This window comes from Magnolia sinica, chromosome 13 (genome assembly GCF_029962835.1).
Source record: "Magnolia sinica isolate HGM2019 chromosome 13, MsV1, whole genome shotgun sequence".
Lineage (NCBI taxonomy): Eukaryota > Viridiplantae > Streptophyta > Magnoliopsida > Magnoliales > Magnoliaceae > Magnolia > Magnolia sinica.
The window spans coordinates 26,686,285-26,699,696 of NC_080585.1; the positions used below are offsets into that span (position 1 = coordinate 26,686,285).

The window sequence follows — 13,412 nt, forward strand, 5'->3', positions numbered from 1 at the left end:
TAGTGAAATATTTATTATCAGGTTATTATTAGGTGGGGTTTGCCATGATTTTGTATTTTGAGATGCTCCATCATCTTCTGTGTTTCTTGTCCAGCCTCCTTGGTCATCCCGTTTGCTTTTGCTTTAATAAATTAATCACCGCCATTACAAAAACAGTAACAACCAAATAAATAAATATATGAAGAAGAAAAAAAGATAATTCCTTTGAGAGGTGTATAAAATCTGTAAAAGGGTCGATGAACAGAAAACCATGAAAAAAGAAAGAACGAAAGCACAGAATCTCATATTTACAACACAAACAAGAGATAAAACCAACAAATTCACATCTCCCACACACAATCCCAATTTTAGTTCTAACCCACAATAGAAGAAAATCAGCCACAAACAATCTACACTAGTAGAAAATCAGCTGGAGACAATCTCTCATCTGCCACACCATCTCATTGTTGATTCACTCCCATGGCTAAAACTGACGGACCAGATGACCCGCTTGCCTCACCAGATCCAGTAGCCTTCAATCTCATTGATGCTGATGCATCACCCAGACTACTAAAACCCAACCCATGGCTTACATCTGAATTGTCCAGAAGCTGATGAACATCATCGGGTTGGCAATATAGACATGGAGAAACATCCCAATTACAGAAACTATCGAAAGAATTGAGAGCGGGAAAAAAAAGAAAGAGGGTTAAACCTATGACAACAGAAAAAGAAAAGGCATGCGGAAAATCAAATAACAGGAAATGCAGAATAAATCTTAGACATGGGCTATGCTAAAAATAATAATCGATATTTGAGCCTGTGATATTTTGTTGCTATCTGGCATTACCATGCATAGGAGACTATATCTGGTGCCCCCAGAGGAGGCGCAGAGAGTTACAATTCCAGCGTCATGGTATAGATGGACAGGGTCAGAATCATTCATTTGACCAAAACTCATGCTGACAGGACAGCCTGACTTCAATCTGTGACATACAAATGGACGTCTAAGGAGGGAGGGAGGGAGGGAGGGAGAATCAAAGATAGCTCCCATTCAGTGAGAAGAATTCCATTTAGATGGTTCAGATAGTCCAATCAAGGCAATTTTTGGTCAGTGGTAAATCAATGGCAGGCCAACAGGCATGCTTTGGATCATCATGAACATACACAGAGCATGACATGGAGGCAAGCAAATTCTGTGCCTCCTTAGGTATTTGATCTCTTCCCATAATTTAAAATGTGTTTGGATGCACCATCCAATTAGTTAGCAATATTTCTTTAGTACAATAAAGTGGAAATAACCAAATTGCAGTTGCCTGAGTATTCATATTCATATTGAGGGGTTTGGCTCAAAATTGCAATCTTGTTGTCAACAAAGTACATTAGAAAGGAATGCGACTATAATTTGAGGGATGCTTCTTAATTATGAATACTATGGTAATTACAATTTGAGTAATTTCCTCTCCATTTAATTGATTACTATGATCAATTCAATGGTGGATCTGAACACAGCCTAAATTCTTCAGACCTTTAACATACTGTTTACAAAAATACAGTTGATTTCAAGTAAAATGTGATTTGAGGTGTCTAATGTACAAGTTTCATGACTGAATCAGGTAGCAGAAGAAAATCAATTAAATTCTACCACTAACAGATTGAAGAAATCACATCATAATCTAATAGATCTATAAAAAGCCACTGATCCAAATGAAAAGAAAAGAAAACAAAAGAAAAAACCATTGATTAAATATAAAACATGACAGGAATATCGAAAGTTAAATAATTACAACCATATATAATCTTTAGGCTGAAATGGACATATAAAATGGATTGCAGTCAAGAGGGTTGACAGCATTGCTAGCCCTCCTGCCTTGTGGCTGGTCATCTGGACCGTTTATCTAATAGGTCCCACTGTGGATAGGCCACGTGGCATAAACCCCACAATTCAGGATCTTTACTCCCCGTATAAAGGGCAGTTAGTAATAACAGTTCAGATCAACACCTTTATATGGGCAGCAATGATCTCCCATCGATGGGATTTTTCCACAACAGTTCACATCAACGCCTTTATATGGGCAGCAAGGATCTCCTATCGATGGGATTTTTCCACAACGCCCATCCATGCTGAGGCATAGTAATCGACAGTCTGGATCAGTGTTTTAAATATCAACGATATCAGCCAATACAAAATGCACATGTAACGCCAATATATCCCACTTATTCAGTCCTGTGAACATTTTTTATTTTCGATCCATGTTTTTATTGTAAATCAAGTTAAACAAGTGTCAAATGGTTACAAATCTATGATTCTTCATGTTTTCCATGAAAAATCATGTATTTGGAACTTCTATTTCGAGATTTGGAGAGATGGGTCAGGTTGTGGAAAATTGAGAAAAATTGAAATTTCTCAATTTCACACAAATCAGTTGCAATCTTTGTATCCAAACACAAAATTAAACATGTATGTAACCTGATCTAGTGATTCTTCTTTTGCTTTTGAATGTATTGCTTGTGTTTCCATACATGTCTTCTTACGTTTATAAATTATATGAATAGACTTTGAATATACTTGCATCAGTTCAATTGGAAAGCGCATATATTAGGACCCCATACAAAGGAAACCCCTATTATGTGCACTTTTTTTTTTTTTTTGTAATGTAAGTGTGTATTGATATCTTTTTCAACAATCCCTAAAGTTTCATTGAAAAAATCGACCAATTTCCCAATGTTCCCATGTTTCCCAACAACAGCGATACATTATGTGATATGACCGATATATCCCATGCGATAACCGATATGTATCCGTATCCAAAGGGTGAGATACATTATGCAATAACGATATTTAAAACATTGGTCCGGATTACCAAATGGTGAGGCATAATGGGTAAGCAATGCCAGCAAAACTCTATGACCAAAATTGATGCAAATCAACAGTCTCAATTTATGAGGAGATTTTTACAATCGATGTTGATTATCTTAGATACCTCAGCGTTTGATTAACTTAGATGCCCCTTTTGAAAGCCAGTTTATGTGTATTCCTTGAAGCATCAGAAAACCATCATCACCACTAAAGGGAAACAACAAACAAAAGAAACAAAGAAAGGAAAACCCGATATGGAGCTTATGTAAATTAGTACCTCGAGTTGGTTCAGCATATCAATTGAGGCATCCAAATCACCATCATTTGCAAAGTATACATCAGCCAGGGACTGCTCGGATAAACCAGGAAATTGAGTCCCAAGATATGCCAGCTCCATTTCAAAATCTTCGACCAGAGTATGCTTTTCAGCTCCAACACTTGGATTATGAGGAATTTCAGAACCGTGAATGTTTGGGCCCTTCTGCGAGGAATCCTTGGGATTGGGTGGTTCTTCAACATTGGTGAGCTGGGCATGGGCAGTCTCCTCGTGGCTCTTGGAATCATCCCCAGACGTAATTATGGTGGCCTTATTCTCACTGTCAGCTACTTGTTTGTGTTGGGTAGTCTTGTTCTCATTCTTGCAATCTCTCGATGCTATTTTGATGGCAGCAACTTTATACTCATCAGCTGTTCCTTGTCTGGAGGGTGGTACAAATGATGCCGCATATGGATTCAGAGGCTTTCCCAACTTCATCGCACCAATTTGCAGCAAAGAGACATCTATCATAAAGAAAGAGGAGTCTTCCTTAACAAAGAATCCAATTATATAATCAATCGATAATTCATCATTGCTCTGTCCCAACAATTTGGGGTCAGAAATCATGCAGAGAAATGCTCCAGTGCTCTCAGAGCACTATAACTTATAGTGCTCCTAGTTGCATTGAGTCACTTAGACAGTCTAGTCAATTGATCTAAACTGTCCATCAAGTCAAGAACACATTTTGTGGGCTACCATGAAAAGATTGAACTGATCTGATGAACTGTTCCATCTCTAATTTGGCCTTATTTTTCTAGCCATTCTTTTTCCAAGCCGTGAATGGGATGGTTAGGATTGCCTAACAAAAGTAATTCCTTAGAATGGTGGACAATCCATGATGGTGCCTATCAAATAGATGGATCAAGTTGTTGACTGGACCTACTGTTGAGCAAATGATCTTGACCATCCATATTAAAGGTAATTGATCAAATGGTTAAGATTTTCAAACAGTCCAATGTTTGCATTGTAGCCCATGAAATGTGCTTTGGATCTAATGAACAGTTGGGATTGGACTGTGTAAGTGTTCACTATACTTGTGGTGCTCTCTGGAGCATTTCTCGATTATGTAATCAAGGAGCAAAAGAAAATACAAAAAGAAAGGCTAGGCATTTGCAAAGTAAAAGGACTTGGGCTTCATGAGTTCTGATCTTTTTTCTGCATATTGAAACAGGAGAGTGAATGTTCTTACTGGGTTTGATGTGAAAGAACAAAGTACTTCATTCAATGTGCTAGGGATGTTCCACTTCTTGAAATTTTTCCACAATGATACATGTCAGATGTGCTGGACAAATGCAACATGGCTATAAAGACACTCTTAATTGTTTTTCTTATTTTTGGCCAGTTCTTAGACAATTTAGCACATCCTAGCTACCTGGATCTCGACATACCGTTTGGTATGCTTAGCTTAACTCTCTCTCTCTCTCTCTCTCTCTCTCTCTCTCTCTCTCTCTCTCTCTCTCTCTCTCTCTCTCTCTCTCTCTCTCTCTCTCTCTCTCTCTCTCTCTCTCTCTCTCTCTCTCTCTCTCTCTCTCTCTCTCTCTCTCTCTCTCTCTCTCTCTCTCTCTCTCTCTCTCTCTCTCTCTCTCTCTTTTTTGAATACTAGCATACACCTTTCAATAGAGGAAAACTTTGATACACAAGCATCTAGAAATTGCACACCATACGAATAGTCAAATTAAACCATCCAAATTATGGTACCCAGTGTAGATGTATCATGAATATATATATATATAAAAGCTTATTTGATTCTCTGATTATTGGATTGGTGAGAATTTAGTGGATGGTTAAAAATGAAAAATATCCAACAGTCACATTTCAACTAACAAGCGTCTACAAATCAGAGAGGATTGTTCAAACAAGCTGATCTTCAGTTCGTGACTTGGTGACAGTGTTGATATATGCCATGTGTACAATATTTTAGAGCCCGCGTATCAAGTGTCATACACAGCCTGAGTATCAATAACTCCCCCTTTCGATATTCTCCATTAACTGTACAAATGTGTTCTCATATTAGTTCTGCCCAGATCAGTGTGAAACCCTGCGCTCATTTTTGACACTTAGACAAGTATCCCCATGCCTAAGTTGCATACATTTGGGTGGGTGGGTAGGTGGGGAGGGTTTGTTTGTTGATATATGCCATGTGTACAATTTCTTAGAGCCTATGCATCAAGTGTCATATAAGGCCTGAGTATCAATAACTCCCCCTTTCAATATTCTCAATTAACTGTACAAATGTGTTCACATATTAGTTCGGCCCAGATCATTCTGAAACCTTGTGCTCATTTTTTGGCACTTATACAAAGTATCCCAGGGAGGGAGGGAAGGAGGTAGCAGATTATTCCTGGAACAATAAGATAATTTGAGATTGGGAGACAAGCGTTGACTAAAATCAAGTGTCTCTCATCATCGTCATAGCCGCGAATGTCTCTTTGGCAAAAATATGGTGATTCAATTCAAATATACATCCAATGCAAACTTGCAAATTCTATAGATGCATGTGGTTGGATATTCATGATAAAACAAGTTCTTATGAATATGTAGTAAATGGCAATATGTTTTCCTCAGGTCTGTGTAGAGATCAGTGTTAATGCTATAGACAGAAAAAACTGCAAGTCTGCAAGCCTGATTTTACAAAGTCTGATGACTTTCATATAATATTTGCTGTCTGCTGTCTGTTAAGTAATTCAGCTTAACTAGAGCAGATGAGATATGGACTCCAGTTTCCAGAAGTAACTGAAGCAATGTACAGGCCATTCATTGAAAGATAAAATCAACCAACGCATGTCCTTTTGGGCTTTCCACTTGCCCTGTGATAGCCTTCAACTTGTACTACTCCTAACCGGCATGGTTCTTGGTCTCCGTTGCACATGACCAAATCATCTAAGTCCACTTACCCCCATCTTATTACCTATTGGTGCTACTCTTAAGTTCTCTCAAATGCATTCATTTCTAATTCTATCCTTCCTCGTCTTGCCACTCATTCATCTCACCATCATTATTTTAACTACACTCATCCTATGAACATGTTGCTCGTTAACTGCCCAACATTTTATCTCGTATAGCATGGTTGGTCTTCTAGCTATACTAACATGTTGCTCCTTAACTGCCCAACATTCCATCTAAGCATGGTTGGTCTTCTAGCTATACTATAAAATTTCCCTTTCAGTTTGAGTGGTGCATGACGATCCCATGGAATCATACAACTCCAAAGGCACATCTCCATAACATCCTTCTCAATCTCTCCACTCATAAATTATTTGCCCAAGGTATCGAACATGGTCATTTTGGGAAACTTCTTGGACAACAATCTCACCTGATTCCTCATGTTCACTCCGATTGTTGCTAAAATTGCAGATAGACAAAATTTCAATCCATGGTCTCTTCCTTGGCATTGCTGGTGCTCAGGCAAGAAATAATCAGATAAGCAGTCTAGTGGTGGATGGACAAAGGATTGAAGAGAAGAACCAAATTTGTCCTGCCATTGTGCAATTCTATTCGAAGTTACTTTCTAGTGACAGGTGGAATAGATTTAAGTTGGACAATTTGCCAATTTGATTGTCCATCAATCTCGAGGAAAGAATCTCTTGAGAAGCCAGTGTCAGAAGAAATCAAATGCATAGTAGACTCTTTGGGCAGAGATAAGGCATCGAGCCCAAATGGTTCTCCTATGGCTTTCTATCATGTATTTTGGGATGTCCTCAAAAGGAATGTGGGGGACCCAGAGATGGGGGCGTCATTTATAGCAATCATTCCAAAGAAAGGAGCAGAGTCACTTGAATATTTCCAGCCTATTAGCTTAATTGGCAGCCCCTACAAAATCCTAGCAAAAGTCCTTAATGCAGATTCAGGATGGTTTTAGCAAATGTCATTTTTTATTTTCTGAAGCATTCATCTCATGCCTTTAGTCTTTGTTCAATCACTCTCTCCCGAAGTTTCCTGATATGGCTCATAAGTTTAATCCCACAATAATTAGTGCAGCTCTCTGTCTCCTTTATTCTTATAAATAGGTATCATGTAGTTTCTTTGAACTTGCAATCTTGTTGAACAACTTTGTCAACCAGAACTTCTTTCACTACAGAGATCCTAATCCTACAAAAGTATCTATGGTCTCCAACGCCATTTGTGTTTATGGTTTCTTCTATTCCTATACCCTTCAAGCGGTTGTCATTTAACAAGTTCTAAAAATAGATTTTCTAACTTTCATTGACTAACATAATCTAGGTCCTTACCCTTCCTCTCTCACTTTTGCAAGTTTAAGACATCTTTCTCACCTTCTCTCATCTCGAATCCATTGTAAGGATCATCAGAAGCCTTGCTTTAGCCTCACTACTTTCTTAGCAATAATTATTGGCATTTCTATATTGTTCAAAATTGTCATCATTTTTAGTCCCATGCCAGGCTTTAAAACATGAACGTTTCACGTGAATAGCTTTTTGTACATCCTCATTCCATCACCAAGTTTCCTCATATAATTAGCCTTTCCCTCTAGATACGGCGTGAGATACATGGAGAGCGAGGGAGTGGATAATGTGGGAGAAATGTGGGGGCAAGCGGTTGTAGATGGGGAGTTATTAGGGGTGTAAATGGGTTGGGTTGACCTGACAGGTCATTTGATCCAAACCAACGGTAAGTGGTTATGGGTCTAAAATCTAGACCCATGGAGCGGGCATAGGTCCAAAAGTTCAATCTAAATTACCAAGTGAGTTGGTGTTGGAACCTCTCAAAATTTTACCCAACAAAACCCATCCAAACCCGGTTTTTAAAGGGGTCCAATTTGGGCCACCCTAAAATGTGTTCAACCCAACCCAAACCCAAGAAAGAAGTAGTTCAGTGTAAGTCTAAAAGTTTAATTAATTAATTAATACCACCCAAAGTAAATGGGAGGAAACTAGGAATCTTTGGATGAGATAGAATGGTCAATACTAAATCCATCCAAAGTTAGAATGTGCGTTCTGTTCATTGATTGTTATTTTTCATCCACGGTGTGGGATTAATTTATTGAAGGTAATTTGTACAATTGTACTTGGATTATTTCTTAAATTCTTCTTAAGCTTACCTAGGATAGCTTATGGCCATGTGCTCTTAGAGCTCATTGTTTTGAAACTTAATCGAATGGCCATATTTGGAGTAGCATTTGTGTCAAAATTTCCTTGTAATTTTTATACCCGAACCCAACCCATTAATTCAATGGGTCGCTAGGTCTGGATCTGGATATAGGACCCAGACCCGACCCAAGTTTTAATGGGTTGGGTATGTTTTGGCCCATTTAAAATTACCTAAGATAGCATATGGCCATGTACTCTTAGAGCTCATTGTTTTGAGCCTTAATAGAGCTACCATATTTGGAACATTATTTGTGTCAAAACTCCCTTGTAACTTTTTACCCAACCTCGACCCATTACCTCAATGGGCCAAGTTTGGGTATAGATAGGAGGACCCAGACCCAACCCGATATGTTCTGAAACGATTATTGAATGGGTCAATCCAAAATTCCCCTCGACCCGACCCGACCCGATCCATTTACACCCTTGGAGTTATTAGATACTCAGGTTAGTAGAGTGTGATGGTTGATACTTAAGCACTTCAAAATTATACACATAGCACACAATAACTCAATCAAGTTGCCTAATTGGTGGGACTATGGCCCCAACTTGGATAGGTCACATCCAAATTTCCAATTGATTCGATGCTCCTAATCTCTAATGGGTTTTGCTAACATCTCCCACCTTCATGGAGGACGTTAGTAACATCCTCTAAGATTTTAAACGATAAATACTAGGGTCTACCATTGATTTGAACCATTCTTTCATTCATGCAACTAGGAGCAAGCCATGATGCAAAAATCACACCAATTGGATGATTGTAAACATCCAATCAATAGCATTAAAAATGGATAGTCAAGATTACATGCAGAAAAAAATATAGGTTCAATCATCATCTTAACACATCTATTTGATAGATCCCACTTTGTATTACCCACGATTCAAAAGGAGGACTTTGGTTTGATGATTCTAACTATACGATCTATGGCTTGTAAACCACAGACAATTGTAACAAATTGGCCCCATTCAAAGGGTTAGGATCATCAAATTGGCATGATTCTTGCACCTTGGCTTGCTCCCAATTGTACTATTGAATGAATGAGTCCAAATCGATGATTGGGGATGCCAGATGTCATTTAAAAGCTTTGGGGTTGTTGGCATGAGGGTGCAGACACTAGTAAAACCCATCTCTAATTAATAAGCATTTGTTTGTTGAATTTGGACCATTGATTGTTTCATTTTGATTTCTGCTAAATATCCACCAATCAACTAGTTAGGAAATCAAATGAACGTAATTTCTGTTTAAGAGCCATCTAAATCAAACCCCATGATTTGCATTGTTTAGCTTGAGCTCATTACATTGCCACGTGGACAATTTCTTTGTACCTGTGTATCAACCATCACAGTCTACCAGAGTATCAAAGTTTTTCTTGAGGTATAATGAGAGTGTAGCCTAACGGATGAAGGCTTCAACTTGAAAATTAACTTAATACACTTACTTTTGGTTTAAACCTTTCCCATGCCACTAATAATTTATAGATTTGCCAATTTGAAAACCATGCCAATAATTTTTCCCTTAGATCAATCCACAAGGCTCTACCCTTTCATCTAGTGGAGGAACTTAGCATATCACCTACTCGTACGGTACACATCCCGGAGCGACAAATAGTCTAGGTAACCTTAAACATCGATCCAAAGCAAAGATTGGATACATAAAAGAACCATCTTATGTGCACAAGAATACGAAGAGCGGGACTGAAATACGTAAAGAATAACAAAACCTAATTACATTTTACACAATAATAAATAGGGAATTTTACAAAATAAGAACTACCTAACATCCCAGTACCTTTTCAAAAAGGCTCTCAAAGCCTACCTCATTAATCAACAAAATATAATTCCACTAACTTCCGTTACATTTCTTTAACAGTTGGTTCGAAGGGCGTGCCAGCAAATGGGTACGCTGCTTGGGTCCACCCCACCGTGATGTCTATGTAAAATCCACCCCGACCACTAAGTGAGTCACTTCGTGTTAGGCCAAGGACCGAAAAAATCACCCCCATGGGCCCCATCCCTGATTCATGTGTACCACATGATTGGAAACAGTGTACAGGGCAACAATTGCCCTCCAAACAGTTTCCCTTGGTATGGCCCACCTGGATCATGGATGGGCCTGATTTTAGGCGTAGGCCTAATTTTCTGTGTGGCATCTAATGGTTTGAGTGGATTTCATATAATCATCACAATGGGCCTACTTGAGTCACAAGTCGGGCTGGTGTTTTTTTTTGGCTCTAGGCCTAAACTAGGATACACATCTAATGGTCGAAATGGATTTTGCATACACATCACAGTTGGCCCCACCAAAAATCATGTCCAAGCATCCTCTTCAACTGTACAGAGAGATTATTAAAAGAAGAAGAAGAAGAAGAAGAAGAAGAATTGTAGGGGATGCCACTCTTGATTTTGACAGGGCCTATTGTGATGTTTATGTAAGATCCACTCCACATTAGATATTTAGTCGCATATTAGGCTCAGAGACAAAAACTCAGGCTGACATGTGATTTTAGTGGTCCATATAAAAGGAAAAAGTTGGGAGAGACTCCGCCCTTGATTTTTACAGGGTGCACCATGATAATTATAGAAATCTAGTCCAACCCTTAGATAACACACAAAAATGTAGGCATGTGGCTCAAAATTCATACCCATCCATGATTCACGTGGGCCATGTAATGGAAATAATTTGGAGAGCAAGCATTGCCCTAAACACTTTTTTTGATCATGTGGTCCACCTAAATCACAAATGAAGATGATTTTTGGGCCCTTTGCCTAAAATGGGGTAACGCACCTGGTGGTCGGGGTGGATTTTACATAAACATCACAGTGGGGCCCATCCAAAACACCAACTCATTTGCTTGCATGGCCGCCGTGACGGAAGTTAGTAGAATATAATTACATCGATTAATGAGGTAGATTTTTGCAAAATGTACTGGAATGTAAATTCCATATTAATTAGGTAGTTGTTTGTAAAATTCCCTAATAAATAATCCAATTTCTTACTCACTTCAAGAAACAACAAATTAGACTCTGGTTGATATGAGACATGAATTGTATACTGAATCCTCAGATTATATATGTGAATCCCTGGTCCAGTGATCTACACCGTTGACCTCATGTGACCCCCCATGGATGGACAACGCCACAAAGATCAAGGTTTAAAATCTATGTATCGGGCATATCATTCACCACTAATTGGGCCACATATCACACTGTATCAGGTTGTTCCAGGTTGATACAGACAAATCATATATGGGATTATATTGGTATGATATGTACAAGTTTCAGATTTCCAAAAAAAAAAAAAAAATAACAAATAAAACAAAAACGAAAGAAAGACCAGCTTATCCCAACTCATTCGTGGGTCAAGATTATTCACTTACCTTGACAAAGATCCCAAGATTAAACGATCTCAGCCATCCGATCTGTAGTCTTTTTTCAACTGAATGTGAACTGTCACTGCATTCCTTTTCTTAACCATCTACTCATGAGCCACTGACAATCTTGGCGGCATCCTCCATCCATGGTGGGGACCCAGCAGATCGACAGCCAGCAAAGATCACAGAGTATCGGGACACACTTGTACAAGCTGAGGATCCAACTATACTGCAGGGATGTGTGTTTGAAAATGATCAAGTGCAAAAGAGCGGTGTGGGCCCAACCGTGATGTTCGTGACATCCACTCTGACCATCATGTATATCATCCTGCGTTTTGCCAGGGCCCAAAAATCAGGCCAATCCATGACTCAAGTGGGCCACAGCATAGGGAACACTTGAGAGGTCACCGACTCCACCGCCCAACTGTTCCTGCTCTTGTCGCCCACCTGAGTCATGGATTGACCTGATTTTTGGGCACATCGCCAATCGAGGGATGGCGTGCATGATGGTCGGAGTGGATGTCACGAACACATCATGATGGGGCCCACACAATCCATTTGCACTGCAATTATAGTGAAAACATTTGCAATATAGTTACACATTAAGAAGAATCAAATCAAGTTCCCCACAAAATCACAAGAATAACTAAAATCAATGAATGAAATTCAAACCATATATTCCTCTCTCCTTTATATTTTTATTATTTTCATTTTTGTACTTTTTTTGCTATTTTTCAGTAATCCAACATAGAAAACCAAAAATTCAGTAAAATAAAATAAAACCCAAATCTCACCACCCTCAGAAAACAACTAATCCAATTTCGAAGAAAAGGGAAAATCAAGATAACCCAGAAAAGACATTCAACAGAAGTGGGGATTTGGATCAAAACCCACCCGCAGAAGCGCTCTTGGAAGTCGACTGCATCATTCAGTCAGACCAAAATACCCTTTAATTTTTTAGATCTTTGGACTGTAAAGAGAGGAGAAAACGATGGACTTAGAAGGAATTTTAGTATTTGAGTTGAGGGTAGAATTGGAATGGAGGTGAAGAAGGGATCATCTGATTGAAGGAAGGAGAGTATTGGAAATGAAGAAAATGAAAGAGAAGGGAAAGAAAGTTAAAAGGCAGTTTTGGAAGTGAAAGAGCCGCTTGTATGAAGGAACGTAAGTGTGGACTACAGTGATAGTCTGTCGCCTTTTTAAAAACGGTGGTGACTATTCTTTCGCACACGTAAGACTCGTGTGCGGGACGCGGATTGTAGAAAAAACGCGGACTCTATAAAAAACGCGGACTCAGTAGTGTGTATACGTTGCGAAACCCCGTTGCCCATCGTAACGTATGTGTTTTATCCACTCAGTTCATTCATTTTTTTCATATTTTAGTGTGTCAGCTAATAAACGAAGCAAATCCAAAGCTCAAGTAAACACACCACAGGGGGGTAATGATGTCTACTGTTGAAACCTCCTTTGTTCCTCCTTAATGTTTATTTGTTAAATGGATAACGAAAAAACACAATTATAATATTATCTTGATTTAAAACACCTCTGACCCTCGAGAAGTTTTCAATGGTAGAGTTCAATTCTCACACTTGTGTATGGTGCGGCTCATGGGGCTTTGGAATTTTTTATTTTTTATTTTTTATTTTAAAGAGGTAGATTAGTGACCTTTTACCGTGTGAGGCCACCTTGGTTAATACGTTGTATACCGTTCATCCATTTTCCAACTCATTTTAGAATATGATCCCAAAACTAGAGTGGATTCAGAACTTTGGTGGACTACATCA

The 13,412-nt window shown here is 38.8% G+C and overlaps 1 protein-coding gene across 6 annotated transcripts; it reads right to left on the reverse strand.

Moving 5' to 3' along the window:
- Positions 1–156: 156 nt before the first annotated feature.
- On the reverse strand, positions 157–12,775 carry LOC131223340 (polyadenylate-binding protein-interacting protein 6-like). Of its 6 annotated transcripts, none has more exons than XM_058218717.1 (3): positions 12,523–12,770; positions 3,117–3,640; positions 157–590 (listed from the first exon to the last, which is right to left on the reverse strand). In XM_058218717.1, the coding sequence occupies exons 1-3, from the start codon at positions 12,554–12,556 to the stop codon at positions 441–443; spliced, it is 708 nt and encodes a 235-aa protein (XP_058074700.1). In that variant the 5' UTR covers positions 12,557–12,770; the 3' UTR covers positions 157–440. The 6 variants fall into 6 exon arrangements, with proteins under 6 accessions (XP_058074700.1, XP_058074701.1, XP_058074702.1 ...); XM_058218718.1 differs by having other exon boundaries at positions 3,117–3,619; positions 12,523–12,768; XM_058218719.1 differs by lacking the exon at positions 12,523–12,770 and adding an exon at positions 11,635–11,803 and having other exon boundaries at positions 3,117–3,619.
- Between the last annotated feature and the right edge of the window lie 637 nt (positions 12,776–13,412).